Source organism: Lottia gigantea (assembly GCF_000327385.1).
Source record: "Lottia gigantea unplaced genomic scaffold LOTGIsca_8, whole genome shotgun sequence".
NCBI lineage: Eukaryota > Metazoa > Mollusca > Gastropoda > Lottiidae > Lottia > Lottia gigantea.
The window spans coordinates 727,032-742,610 of NW_008710662.1; the positions used below are offsets into that span (position 1 = coordinate 727,032).

General features: G+C 33.0%; 1 protein-coding gene across 1 annotated transcript; it reads right to left on the reverse strand.

The window, feature by feature from the left end:
- Window positions 1–4,115: 4,115 nt before the first annotated feature.
- On the reverse strand, window positions 4,116–14,709 carry LOTGIDRAFT_155262 (hypothetical protein; the record flags this gene model as incomplete). The annotated part of the gene is made up of 3 exons (XM_009066835.1): window positions 4,116–4,178; window positions 4,320–4,397; window positions 14,308–14,709. The coding sequence occupies 3 exons, from the start codon at window positions 14,707–14,709 to the stop codon at window positions 4,116–4,118; spliced, it is 543 nt and encodes a 180-aa protein (XP_009065083.1).
- Between the last annotated feature and the right edge of the window lie 870 nt (window positions 14,710–15,579).

The following is a 15,579-nucleotide window of genomic DNA, read 5'->3' on the forward strand; positions in this document are numbered from 1 at the left end:
TCTGTTTTGTTTGTTTAATTGTGGAAAATGTCTTAAATCATCTGGAAATACTCTAATGGACCATTATTCAAGGTCAATGAACGTTGGTCGCACAGAGAACATGCAAGAAACATGTATTGGAGTACACAATAACATAATAACACTTTATCGAGTACGCATAATGTATGATATTCCATATTCGATTACTGTTTGAAACTTATAGTAGGTCTTTATACTTGTTATATTAGAGAAATCAACAATACAATTTTAAGGGAAGGCAATTTTATTATCTTTATAACAACAAATTTCCATGAGTCGGCTATGAATCTAGTTTTTCTGTTCTAACGTTATTGGACTAACAAAGTCTAGTGCTTAGATTGGCAGCAGCACAGCGCTTTTTTTTTATTACATCTGATGATAATTTGAAGAGTGGCTTGCAGGAATCATTTTGTCCTCCAAGCTAACATGTTTCATGAAAACAGAGACAGATTTGTTAAAGTCGAAAAGAAAGCCACAAAATTATCACCAGACTAGCGAAATCTTGATGGGAAAATCTGTTATGTCTGAATTTTCTATAAATATAATGCCCCAAATTAGCACTAATACACGAGGATAAAATGTATTTTATTTTGGATAAAGTCCTCATTATCAGCTAGTCTCAGCATTGTCGTCTCACACCAGTCATTCTCTATACGACTACCACCTAGATCCATTTAGCCAGCAAGGTGAGACGCTAGATAATTCTACTAATTCAATCAAATCAGAGTTTCGTGTCATGATCTCGTGTGTTAATGCATTTAGTAGTTAATTATCCAGCCGAACTAAATCTAGTGCATGGTACAGTCTGGACACCAAACAATCAACAGCAATTGATCAGCCAAACACCCATGATTTGTTTCAATCCTTCAATCACTTGTCTTTTGTTCGCACCAAATTATTTTGGTCAGTTTCGTTTACCCAATTTACAGGGTCAACTAATTTGATATTCACTGCTAACAGTAAATCGCCTTTCTCGAGAAAAATTAATCAAGACCATCGACTCGTCTAATCTGAGGAAGAAGCGAGATAGACCTCATGTCCTCAATAATTGCGTTATTTGGTGAAATGTTCTATACCTTCTGCATTCAAGTATACCTTAATATGACAAATTGACGAATGAAGAGCCATTAATTGATGAAGCAATCAGTGATGTATTTCGACTCGACAGTCTGACTGTGTAAGGAAAGGATGCTAACAAGTTGATTTATCAATACTAAGGAAATATGTTGCTTTATACTTCGGAAGTAGACGTTGATGATATCTACATAGCTTGATTGATTTCTTACAAAAGTTTACTTAGACATTAAGTTTCATAATTCGGGCGTCATGAGAATATATTAGGTTTGCTTTCTGGTGTTCATAAGTACCCTTACACTTTAATAACATTCAACAAATGATGTCAAATTGAAATAGTAACAGAAGCATAAAGAGGCACAATTTATAGCATCAAGATGGAGTAATTATTGTGACAGAAGCCTCAAGATGGCGATAAACCGGAAGTGGAAACAAACAGGAAATGGTGAGAAACGGTGTCTTAAAGACTTTTAATCTCTCTTTGGCTTGCTGCTTTCATGTTCATATTTGTAAATTACGGAAACTATTCTCTCGAGTACCATCAACTTATTTTAAATCGGTATGAATAGAAGCCATCTTTGATCCGATTGGAAAGTTAGGTTCACTGAAACCTAACAGATCTTATTGAAAATCAACAGATTGACTTGCGAAGCGAAAATATTCCAACCCAATAAGTTTATGGCAGATTTTCATTCCAGATCAGTAACCCGTTTCCAAAAGAGTAACCTTTTTTTAAATGCAATCATCGTAAACATTTTAACATAAGCCTGTATAAGGCTCCTTAATCCTGTGAGATAATTAGAATTTAAATTGTGAACACTTTTGATTCATTCCCCTTTGCTCTTTTTATCCTAAATTGCATTTTCAGAACTTCTTTTCTCCAAATCTTAGTAATCCCCTTCAAGTTTTCCGAAAATGAAATCCGCTAACTACTTTGATTAATAGAAAAGAAGAAATTGTGATCCTAAGCCGATGGAATTTGTTAACAAAGAGATATTAAACTTGCTAACCATGGTAGTTCCCATATTGTTTTTCTATTGTGCGATTAAGTTTGAATAGGTCATGGTTCCCATCATCAAAAATGAACACGAGAATTGTGAATTGTTAGTCTTCGAAATATGTTTTTATTTTAGTGCGACCCGATAACTTTAAAATTTGTTGATTCTCCCAATTGTGTCTTTTAGTATTCGATGAAAAATGCATCGATAATTTAGTCAAAATCAAAATAACTATTCTTCTGCATATGTACAAGTTAATTTGAGCAGTTGTTTTTCGAGATTATAATTAGGATTTAATATTTAGCTACATATTCTACGTATATGACCAAAATCTTGATCCAGACTCTCTTTGTATAAGTTCGTACATAGTTTAAATAATTGGTATTTCCATCTCTGCTTATATATTGGAAGACGGATAAAACGCGTAGGAGCCATTACTTTATTATACGTCATCTTTATTATGTAATTAAGATTTTACGATGATGTAAGTCAATATCATGATTCGTTCCATGTCTTAATTTTACACCATTTCCACTTTCAGCTTCAATAGGTAGTCAATAGTAACCTTATATAATGATATATTGGAATATTTATTTAAATTAGTAGACGCAGTGCTCTTTCTATTACCAAGAGGTTCAGTCTCAAAGTTGCCAATCGGGCTTCAATGGTTACGTTTTAAAGTACACAACGGGGTATCTATATAGGGAGCCGAGAGACCACCCATTTGGACATATACAACTGAGAGTATATTCCCTAACATTGTATCGTAAAAAGATATTACAACTTTAACTATTGCTGACAGTTAACTGTTAATAATAATGAACATCGCGATTTCAAAATTGGTGAAACCTACTTTCAAGAAGCATTTTCTACGACCCTGATAACATCTCGATCTCTCCTATAAGATTTTACCCAGTGAATGTCGCAAACACTGTGAAATTGGAAGAAAGCATAGGCTTAAGATTTTAGGTCCACACCAGTTATAATGAACATATAAGCTAGGATTCCAGAGAAAGTGAATTAAACCAGCTTAATTTGTACTTGGTAGGTTCTGCTTAAATGAGAGATCATGGGCAAAGCAGCGAGCATAGAAGTGTTTTTTTTTTCGTTCAGACAAGTCATGGTGAGCATTTAAGCTAGGCTTTCAGGGCAAGGGAATTAAGCTTAATTTACTCTGGATGTATTCTGCTTTAGTGGATGGTCATGGACAAAGTAGTGAAAATAGAGGTGACAAGTCGTGAAAAGCCCTTTAGCTAGCCTTTACGAGCAAGCGTATTTAAGCAAACTTATTTTAGACCAGATGGGTTCTGCTTTAGTGAAGCGAACAACAACGTAATAACCATTGATCACTGATACTATGATGTCTGGTTTAAGTAAGGTTAAAAAGTGATTTTTATGAATGGTACTATTGAGACAGTTATCTGTTCAAGCCAATGATTAAGTTTAGAAACTGGAATATAAAGAGAATATATATTGTTCGAAGTCAATAGAGTGAAAGATAAATTAGCTGGAACTGTCTGAAACTGGTAGACCAAAAATATTACCTTTATTTCATCTTCATTTCGTCTGATTTTGATTATTTCTATTGTTCGGCAAGATGGCCATCGTCTGTTACATTAGATAGTTTAAAGTTGATCGAGTAAAAAGTAAACAGTGAAACATGATTGAGCAAGCAAATAATTTTGCTTGTATTTACTTCAAAATATCATGCTTTAAAACTTTAGTCTGGAAGTCAAGGGCTAGTCTCGTATTGATTGACTACAATTGTGATTTTATTACATTTAATAAGATTGTTAGAACCTTACGATCTAATTTAAGATTTGCTTCTCATTTATTATGTTTCTCATACATATCGTTGTTACATACGTTGTGATTTCGGACCCAACATACAAAACTTCTGACAGAAATACAGACTTTACGTTACATGTACACACACAAAATGGTACGGAACTAGTAAAATAGTCGTTTCTTTTATGTCTAATTATAAGCAATCCGGATTGTTAAGCGAGACAGAGGGGTTTGGATTCACGTGCACTTTAATGATTCCTTGAATTCCTCTGAATTTAGGAAAAAGAGTGATGACATGATCTGAAATGATATGGAAATTTTAAGAGCAAAATAATAATTTAATTCCATTGGCACAAACATTGCTTTACAGATACGCTCTACTCTTGACTGTTACTATAATTTCTATGATGATTGACTAAATGTTCTTAGAAGAAGACATACCTGGCATGGATTGGCATCAGGAACCATTCTTCCCAAAATACTGGCCGCTGTTTCTATACATTCTGGTGTTTTACACACCTGAAATAGAAAATACAAATTCATAAAATGAAGACTAACAGCAAGATGTGAAGTATACAGAACTGATATCAAAACGAACAGTTCTTTAATAACACAAACTTTCGAACAATTGGTAACTTTCAGTTAGGTTTTAATATTAGACAAGTTCAACAGCCTTTTTCAAATCATCAAACTATCATGTAATATTCAATTTTAAGGATGGAAATTACGAAGTATTTGTAAATGACTTAAACTTGTTCGAAAACTCACTAAATTATTTGTTATCTTTCTGAATTTATCCACAGGACTATGTCTTTGTTTCCTTTAATTTTCAGTTATCTTCATACAATACCGACCAGACGTATCTTTATATTTTAGTATGGTTGACCTTTGAAATGGGCGAAGAATGGTGTGTCCATATGTCAAAGTAACAATATCAAGACTTTAACTAAAGATACCAATTATCATTATTTTTTATATCACCTCCTACACTTACATCTTTAAATTATTTCCTCAAATATTGATTTGAAATAGAAAATATCTATTCTCGTAAAATTTAGCCAAGTGAAAATCGTCAGTCTGATTGTAGATTTTGATTAATTTAGAAACCGGTCAAAACGATAAACCATGCAGAAAATACAAGTTAATAAGGCAGAGAGAAGAATTAATAGGAATATTATAAAAGGGGCGGATGATCACCATGATTATATTGTCAACACATATTAGCTAAAGGTCGCCGATGTCAATAACTAAATACAGATTCATAGTTCACGCTTGGCTTCAATGTCAATTAGCTGAACGTCGCTGATGTTTGTAGCTTTGCATAGATTTAATTGATAAAGCCAAGCATGGTGCAATGGACCACATAAAAGGTTTTGTCTGAGCTAAATTAATCCGCTAAACCATAGCTCATTGATGTTAGGACTTTGAATATGAATTAATGAATATTATTAGAATTCTTTGTCTACTTTGCGACAAAGTCCTAGGAAATAAGAACCCATGATGCCCATGGAAATTTATTATACTGTTTGAAAGTATGTAGCTATTCATAATTGCATGGACAGAATTCGGTATTCATGAATAACGAGTCAGACCAGAATTAAGGAATCGCTAATCATGCGCAAAGTATTTTTATTTTAGGCTTGGTAAAGCTGTTATAATCATCCGAAGATACTTCAGAAACAAAATAAAACTTTGGAACTATGACATTTTAAATGACCAGTGAAAGCGACTGGATATCTGTAGCTGACTTGAGTGCACTTTTCATTTGGCATCATTCGATAATTGCTTATTCGATGGAATAAACAAATAACCAAACATATTAGACTCTGGTACTATTTATACAAAATGTCAAAATGATGTCGACGGACGACGTTATTTATTACCAGCAATTGGCATCTGAAAATATATTTGCCGGCATGTCTCAATAGCGTGAGTTCAAATCTCTTCCAACGTTATCTATACAAATCACATTTGACGTGCTCGACTGATTGATATTTTTATGAGAGAAAGGTCCTCGGGCAACTCATCCCAAACTAACGCGGTCTCTGTCAAATGAAAATAAACACGAAAATTGAAGTTGACGTAGACGAGGCAAATGATTTTGTTAAATTTCAAATCTGATCAGGACGTAGAATTGAAATGCCTGTAAACATAAAAGGTTTATTACAACCTAAATTGTATTCGACTTTTATGTTTTGAATTTAATTTGCGTTTCTTTTTATTTTGAATTAAATTTGTGTTCTTTATATTTTGAATTTTTCGTGTTCTGTATGTAGTGAATTTGTGTTCCTTATATACAAACAGCATATTGGTTTCCACGTTTAGTAATTGAAAACCTGATTACCAATTAACTGAATATAATTTTAATTTCGTAATGTGATCAGACTTGCCGAAACATACAGAGATGACATCATTGTATCTCCGAGGATCTGGTAATGCAACGGAATTATGATCCATTATGTTATAGTCGTTAACAGTAACTTCTGAGAACAGCAGAATGTAAGGTAATACGGTGTGTAGTCTATGTCAAACTGAAATTTAGAAAAACCTGGGAGACAATCAAGTGAATTTGAAGTTGGATTGAGTTCGATGTGTTATTCACTGCACCTCATCGGATCGACATCAGCGAAACGTTATGGAATCCAGCAGATAAGGTCGACGATAAGATTCAAGAACAAATAACATGGTTAACTGATGAAAACTATTGTAATAGCAATTGCTACTGAATCCAGTGATTGACCAGGTTGCTGGCAGTCGTTGAAAGTTTAGCTCTCAGATGTTGCCATTCGTAAGCTCTGCTACCAATGTAATGTTTGTATGAGGTAATACCATTGGAGTGGATCAGTCGCAATCATTGAGACGTTCTTGTTTTTTTTCTTGGCTATGACAGCCAATGTCACTAACTTTATTCAATGTGACGTATCGTCTAGGACTCGTGTCACTTCACAATAGTTTAGATTAACATTGTCAAATATCTTACAAATGTTATTAGACAATAGTGATGAACTTTACTTGAAACACAATGGCGCTCCTTCCATGGAAAAGTGTGAAAGTGTAAATTGTGTTATAATCTTGAATGACAAATAAAACAGACCTGAAGGTTACATTTTAAGAAAGGACTTTGTGCTCGTCAATGTTTCAGAGCAAGTTAACCGAAATGATCATGAGGAAGTGTCAGTTGTTGGTATATTTATGCATATTTATTTTGTCAAGGCTATCATCTCTTTTTAACTATTTTTTTTCTAATTTGGCCACAAAAAGGTTGCATAAAAAGAAATATTCAACCAATAATACACCATTTAACATATCATGTGAAACTATATATTGCAATACACTTCTGATAGATGGATCTTAAATCAAGTGCATGTGTAATTCAACTATTATCGGGGAAGGAAGATTGTTCTTCACGAGTGAGGCATATTTTTTGCCAATGTCAATTTCTCCGGCCCAAGATAAAATACAGATTCTGAAATTTAACGAGAGACCAGTAGCTCCCCTCCCTCTTAAATTACTATTACTTATATTAACACGAGTAATTACATGAAAATATTATACTCATAAAGAGAGTAATGGCAACTCGTAATGTTGACGTTTACTCAATCAATTTCTCATTAAGTACAGTAGAAAGAAATTACACCATATAATCACTTGTTATTAATTAGAGCCATGTTAAAGTTTATCATTTCAAACATCACTGGATGGTAGAAAAACCTCAACTAAAGCTGCGAATAGTAGTTACATGAAATTGGTGATACATGAAATTGATTTGGACTAATGACGAGTTCGGGCTGAGTTATCGCTTATCCTATAATGTCTACGTGGACTATAACTACTAAGCAGTGTTAATCGAAGCGTAGTTTACATCTAACTACCTAATAATGATAGAATAATATATCATCTAATTTTATCAATTAAACCTAATCAGTTATTAAATTTAACCATAATTACCCTTGCTATTACAGAATAAAACTCTTCAATAAAAATCTACTTGCGTACAATGTTAAATGAATGCTGAATTGATGATCAGAGATAAAAATGAATAGAAAGAAGATTTCACTTTTTTGTCCTACTTCTCTGCACACAATTTGGTTAAAGAAGACTTATAACGTTTGTACGAAGGAATATTTTGCCATGTCGAGGGACTTATATTCTGCATAGTCGGTGACACTCACTTTTTAATGTCCCCTACACATTTTGGCCCCTTTGCCCTACACCACTGACAAAAAGATCGCAGATTAGTAGGTTTTGTCACCATTTATGTCGGAATTGAACCTTTAAGTTCAGCATGCTAGGGTATAACTCACTGAGCCATGGCGCTAGGAGCTAAAGAATTGTGAACAGAAAGGATCACCCCTCCTAGGCATGGAATTACTTTAGACTCAAGATTTCGACCAGAAATCAAAAGCTGTAAACTGAATTTTGTTATAACATGACCCAAGTTGTGCCCACTTCACAAAATAATCGGCATATTATCACTTTAAACTACGAAGCAATACCAGTATTGTAAAAAATCAGCAATGACCATGCTTTGTCTCGCTCGTGGATAACTACTGAGTAATTAAAGAAGAAAAGTTCATATTATGTTTTGAAATGGAATAACGATTTTAGATTAAGTTTTCGTTGGAGTCTTCCATCAAGATATTTTACAAATAATAAAAACCTTATTATACCTCATATAAAGTAAACACAGACAGATATCCAAACTATCAGAACTTAAACATTGATTTCATTGGCTTTTGTTTGGCCCTGTTCCTGAAATCAAGATCATAGTTCATTACTAGAACAGTATTCGCAATATTGAATCTCCAACATCAATTTGCATCATACATTTCTAATTTTCACTTTTATGAGGTTTATTTGATTTTATGACCTTAGGGTTGTAACGACCAGTCACGAGGGAGGTGGGACACCTGTGTCGTAAACAACTGCTTAAATCGCACATATCCAGAGAACGAGGCTTCCATCTTGTTTATAGGTCGCTAAAGAACCGGTTTTCTTAAGGGCTTGGAATGGAAATCGTCTTCTTCAGATGAAAGATGAAAATATTGCCCAAAACAGCTCACTGCATACAGTTCATTCAATAAATAATTATTGGTCAGGTCAGAAGCAGAGAAGAAAAGGCGTAAAACTCCATTTCACTTCCTTAGGGTAACTTATGAAACTTGTGACCATAATGTTCTTTTTCTGCATCCTAAATTTTAAATATGAAATGAAACATCAGCTAATTAATGTTTCTGGTGTAATGTGTAATGTCACTAAGTATCATTAATAATCATTAATATAGATAGATAAACCTTATTTCAATCATTTACTTTACGTACTAAAATATCATACATCAAAAGTCTGACCCGGGGAAATAGAAGTATTGACTTATTTACTTATTAATTGATTATTAAGCCATTAAATGTTTTAGTTAAAATAACAGATCGGAAACCATGCGTTGTGACTTTATTGTCATTTACTAGTAAATAAAATACTACAGTAAGTAACTGGAAATCGATGAGGCGAACTATGAAAAGTGAAAACTTTCAGGGCTTTCTGTTTTAAGTCAACTTCTGAATCGAGAAATTCCAAAATAGTCACAAAACAGGTATTACCAAAATCAGAATGATGCTATTGAATGCTAATTATTGTGTTTTAGTGTGGAAAAAATATTGATTTATTCCTTTTGCAAATTAATATTTGTAATGATTCGGGATGTTCAAACTGTTCAGATGAAGACCCTCGGTCATCAACACCTCAACAACAAAAACAATTGATATTCGATCGTATAGCAAAACATCCTTAATAATGCTACGTGTGGGACTTTAGTTACTTTGCTGCGTCTCTTAAGAGCTGATTTGATGTCTTGTCTTTGTAAATAGTGTGATTTTTGTTAAAATACCCACTTTAAACTGATATTGTTATGGAATTCCAGTTAACGCAACATACGTCGAGCAATTTAAATATTAGCCCTATTAAATATTTGTTTTTTGAATTTGTAATCAACGTGTCAATATTGAACCCATTAATCTGCAAATCACTTTATATGCAGCTTCAATATGAGTTAAGATCCTGGAGCAGAATACGTAATATAGAAAATAACTTCTAGATCAATTACAACAATACACAGTTAATAAGGTACATCGACAAGCAACCAAATTCTATTTAGCTTTCACGTTAAGAAAACAGTTCATTTTATGTTTTTTGCATGTTTCGCCATAGAAATACAAAGTAAATGCCAATCTGTATTTTCTTTAATAATTTGAAGGTATTAATTTTCAGTCGAAATGAAATGGTTAACGCTGGCTTCTCTGCGAGAAATTTGTTACCAACTTTGGAAATTCTAAAAGAAGCATCCATAACTATATTTCATATGTTGTTTCATGTAAAATACAGAATAATAATAGAAGTCTATATATTTGCTCCTAAAACTGAAAGATCTCAATTTTCTGAAAATATCATGGTGTCTTTGGCCATAGCTGCCCGGAAAAACGCTTAGAAATGACATAATCGGGCTTATCCTTTGAAATTTCCCGTCAAGTGTTTTGTGTCCCCTGGATGCACTGAACTATATTTTTTCATTTCTAAGCTCTCTGTATAGATGTAAGTAACATAATAACGTTAAGGAAGGATACGGGAAGGTATAAGCTAATATAAAAATGAGCAATTTTCAAAGGCATGTCTTACAAGGAGACTGTCGTGTCAATCCGTCACTATAGCTCCACGTCAAGAAAGGCCAATAAAGGAAGATAATATTGAACCATTTTATTCGCTATTTTATCACCGTTTTATTTTCTTCTGTGGACTCAACCAGTTTTCACAAATTACTTCAATAAATTTCTTGTTAATAAAGTTTCCCTTGTGGCCACTTGAGAATCTCAATAGAGTTCGATTTTTTGTTTACATTATATTTTGTAAAGGCCACAATAGACGTCAATTCCTCACTTATCATGGAATAAAGATCTATTGAAGGATTGTGATTGAGTTAATAAAATACACGTTAATTAGATAATAAAATCAATAAGAAACTGTAGTCAATAATAAGCCATCTCTCTAAATAACTTAACCTGTCTTGCCACCATTTCTTTTTTTCCATTTAAGCACTTCTTAGAATTTAACGAAAAAATCATCTTATATGCAATTAATAAAAACGGCACAATTATGTTAATACGTTGTGAAATCCTTCTCTATATTGTCAATTATTTTTCATTTATTAACGATAATTCTATGAACGTTGACTGTATGCTTAATGAATACTCTATATTCCAGGGCATAATACATGTACTCTATTATCAATATCAATCTATAATCACTCTATACTCAATGATTACTCTATACTCCATGAATTTATAATCTGTTCAATGATTTCTCTATACTTCATGACCTTACCCTCTACCTAATGTTCCTCTATGTATTTATATATTTATTATATAATGTTCCATGACTTTGCAATATACCAAAATGACATATCTATACTCAACGATTATTCAGTACTTCATGAATGTATTTTCAATTTAACGATTACTCTGCATTCAGTGACTTTACCCTCTACTAAACGTTCCTTTACATATCTAGATGATTTCCATAATATTCTATGACTTTATACTCTACCAAATGACTTATCTATACTCAACGATTACTCTCAACTTAACAATTACTTAAAGTCAATAGTTACTCTAAATTCAAGAATACTCTATACTTTTGATTATCATTTACTCCATGGTTATAAACTCTACTCTATTATATTACTATATGGTACAAAGTCTTTACGTAAAGTGCGATTTATTGAAATGTAATATGTACCTTAGCTATACAAGATTTGTAACTTTAACTCGGTGATTAACATGCTGTGAGTAATATTCGTTATGCAATGACTTTCCATTCTGTAATCGGTGATAACAAACTTGTAACTTCTGTTACCCTATTATTTGTTACATGTAATACTGTAATTACAATCATAATACATGATAGACTAATACACAAAATAACAATACGCACGAAACGCATTATAACTTTTTTGATTCTGTTAGAATATGAATGTACTGCATGATAGCTAAGACTTAAAATATACTTCATAAGAAACGCAAAATAAAATACGACCTAAAATTCCTCAATGCATTTTTTTGGTCAATAGAAAGAAAGGAAATTCCACCATTAAATCACAATGCAGATCCTCAACCGTTCAAACCAAATTGAATTTGATTCAAGCCGAATCGTATTTTCGTCTGATCTTAGAAATCTCCAGGGTCAAATTAAATGGTAATAACGAACAAACTCCATTAAAATAAAATAAAATGGACGCTGTTAAAAGTATGTCAGACAAACACAAACCCGTCTAACATCCTCGAAGGCGTAGAAATTCACCGAGAATCTCAGATATTCACAAACATACAAAATAGGTTTTTTTAATTCATTGTAGTACATCAATGGCAACCTTTTGCAAGGAATGATGCGTCTCTTTTCCTAAAACGGGCTTACAATATACAGGTATACAGTTTGGTTAAAGTCGCCCAAGGCATATAAGTATATTCAATATGCACTTCAGTTCAGCAATGTGTACCATTTTTCAGACTTCCAATCCTATGTACAGTTCTCATACAATGTTGTATCTACAGGTGGGAAATTAAATAGCGTCCTATTAGAGAACATTTCACAGGTATATGAAATTAAGCTCTTTCAAAAATTAAATATTATGTTGCCGATGAATAGTTTAATTCTTGATGGGATTTGTTTTATATCATTTTCAAAAATCAAATTTATCATACCAAACATAATGGGTTTCACAGCAAAACAACTGTGTTATTAACTGTCCAAGCCCAGTGATGAGTATGCACATCTAATTTTGTCAGATTAGCACAAAGAGTACTATAATGATTACAAATCACTTGAGTAACCAATATAACCAATGAAAAGATGTGTATTAATGAAGACTTTTTAAGATGTGATCTATTTCACTGAGTTACTACTGATTATATGAAGATTGTTCTATTATTGTTCATGTTAAAGTATTAATGAACGTTTATTAGAGAACTAGTCGTGAACCTCTTATCACTAACGTTATTATTAGTTCATGAATACGAAGCACCAGAAATGATATTTTGCCTTCTCAGAAAAACCATACTCATCAGATTACGGTTATAATAAACAAGGGCATTAGCCTATTACAATCCAACCGTCTTCATGAATCTTATATAAAGCAAAGATAGTAGAGCGTAAAACCCTCTTTTCACTATAATACAAGTTCGTATAAAATGAGTGGAAGTCTTCTAGTATTCAAGAACGTACAAATTTTTTACCATTACACGTAAAATCATTTATTTGCACTTAGTTTTATCACAAAACGTAATTTTCTGACCTATGCTACTGCTTCTATAAGATAATGTTCTCATGAACATCTTGCACCAAAAGTCTAGATTGCAAGCAAAGATCACACAAAGCATTAGTTTCAACGATAGCAATAAATCTCATACTTTTTCATTTCTCTATCAAGATGGAGAAATATTTAACTTGCACTATCTATAACACTCGAAAAAAAGCGAAATTCCAATCTGCATTCTTAAAGCAACATTTTAAATATTCAATAATTTATTTTAAATTAATGTTGTTTAAGAATGTATGTACATTAATTAATACCCTATAAACGATGTAATGTTTTATATTCTCGGTTTTCTGTCGCTTCAAGCCTTTAACTTTTATATAATATGGTCTTATTTGCACATTTTATCATATACAAAGGAATTTTAATTTTTGTCTGGCGTCTTAGACGTCTAATATACTGCCTTTGGACAAACTTGCGAACAAGAAAGACTAATGAAAGAGGTCTTATCTGAACAAAAGGCTTTGAAATATTTCAGACAATAGAGGTAAATGATAATTCATTATTTGTGGTATACGTGATCTTCGGTGCTAAATGTAGAATCCCAAGTACGATATCGACAAAAATAATATGAAAAAAACACCAGATTCAATTTTTGGAGTTCACCACTGGAATGGTTAATCGAATCTCACTAGAATTTGCTATTACATAAGCGACGAAACATCCAAGTTCGCAAAGGTTCTCAGCAAAAGCATCCTTCTTACTTAAAAAAAAAATCTCACACGGATCGAGTCCTGGTTTTAGTTGTTCCCTTTTAAAACGTGCTGATTTATCTTACATCGTGTTTGATCATTTTTTATCATGTACGTGGTATTTTCAGCGTAAAATTCAATGCTATCGACAATATTTTATTGTAATATATTTTGGAGAAACGATTTATATTATTTCATATCATTTGACAATGTAATGAGTCGAAACACTAAAGAAAAAACGCCGCAGGCGACCTTGGAAATAAAGGTACGAAAAGATTAGTCTGTCCACCTTGATGTCTAAGATGTTAAAACTACCTAATCTCATTAATGAAATGAAATCAATAATCTCGACATGATACAATATAGATCTTATATTTACCTGTAATTTTCTATCTGAAGTACGTATTGAAGTACCATTAGGATAAATACTATGGGTAGTGACTATACGACTGGCTGTAGCGTTGTACACTGTCGTTATATGTACCACACCTGTATAAATCAACCCTAAAACAATCACCATTCCACTCGTTGACAAAAATAATATCCATATTATACAACACATACATTTCACACGACTATCATTGTGTCCTTTTAATCGCGGTCTATCATAGTCACTGTCATCCGACCACCCCACATGTTGGGGTAGGGATACCGGTGAGTCCTTGCCCGACCCCACATCCTGGTCGTCCTCATGGGTCAGGCAATTGTCTGTTAGTTCAGGGTAAGAATCCATAGAAAGTGAATATACGGCACTGTATTTGCCTCCAAGAGATTTTGTCATTGCTGCTGAATGTCCAAGTCGATACGCCCATACTTGAGTCGGCAATGGTAGAGATATCAGTGTCGCTCAATTTAATTATCACGTATAATGAGAGGCGATGAATTCGATATTGAGAAAGAAAAGTTGAAATATTTTAGAATACCCAATGATCCAGTAAACATTGAAATCTTGATCAATTCTAGTCACGCGTCTACATATTAAACACTGGAAACTACTTGCTGAAATCTTCTACCCTTCTTATTGGTTGTAATAATCAGCCGTTAGCAGGGAACTCACTGGACCGAACTTAGTCTCAAACTAGACAGCACTTTCTTCAACTTCAATAAGTTTTCTCATTTAGCTACCGTCTATCCCATTACATTACACAAAATGTTGTAAACGTATGAAAAATGGTGTACGCCGACTAAATGAATGTTATGAAATGACAGTGAATGTTTGAATGATTAGTAGTAAGACGTGGAATCCTGCTATCATATTGATTTGAAAGGTACGACCACTGGTCTCTGTATAGATTTATAGAACTCTAGGAGACGCTTTAAGTATAAGTTTGTGTCCTGTTCACACAACGTTTCTCCCATATCGTGATGCGGCATCAAGTTATCAGTTGATACTGGACGGCTTAATGATCAGAATAAAATAGAAATTTTGAATTAAGTAATCAATTTGTCTACAAAGACCTGTCGGTCTAACTGACAACAAGAATCGTAAAGGGACCCATGCCTCTAAACAATATGGATACATAAAACATATAAATGATTGGGATGGAATTCAGAAAGAAACCATCAATATGAATACACGAATACTTAACACTTAAGTTGATGTACGTCCATTTCTTCCGATTTGATTTAGATTTCTGGTAACAATTCGATG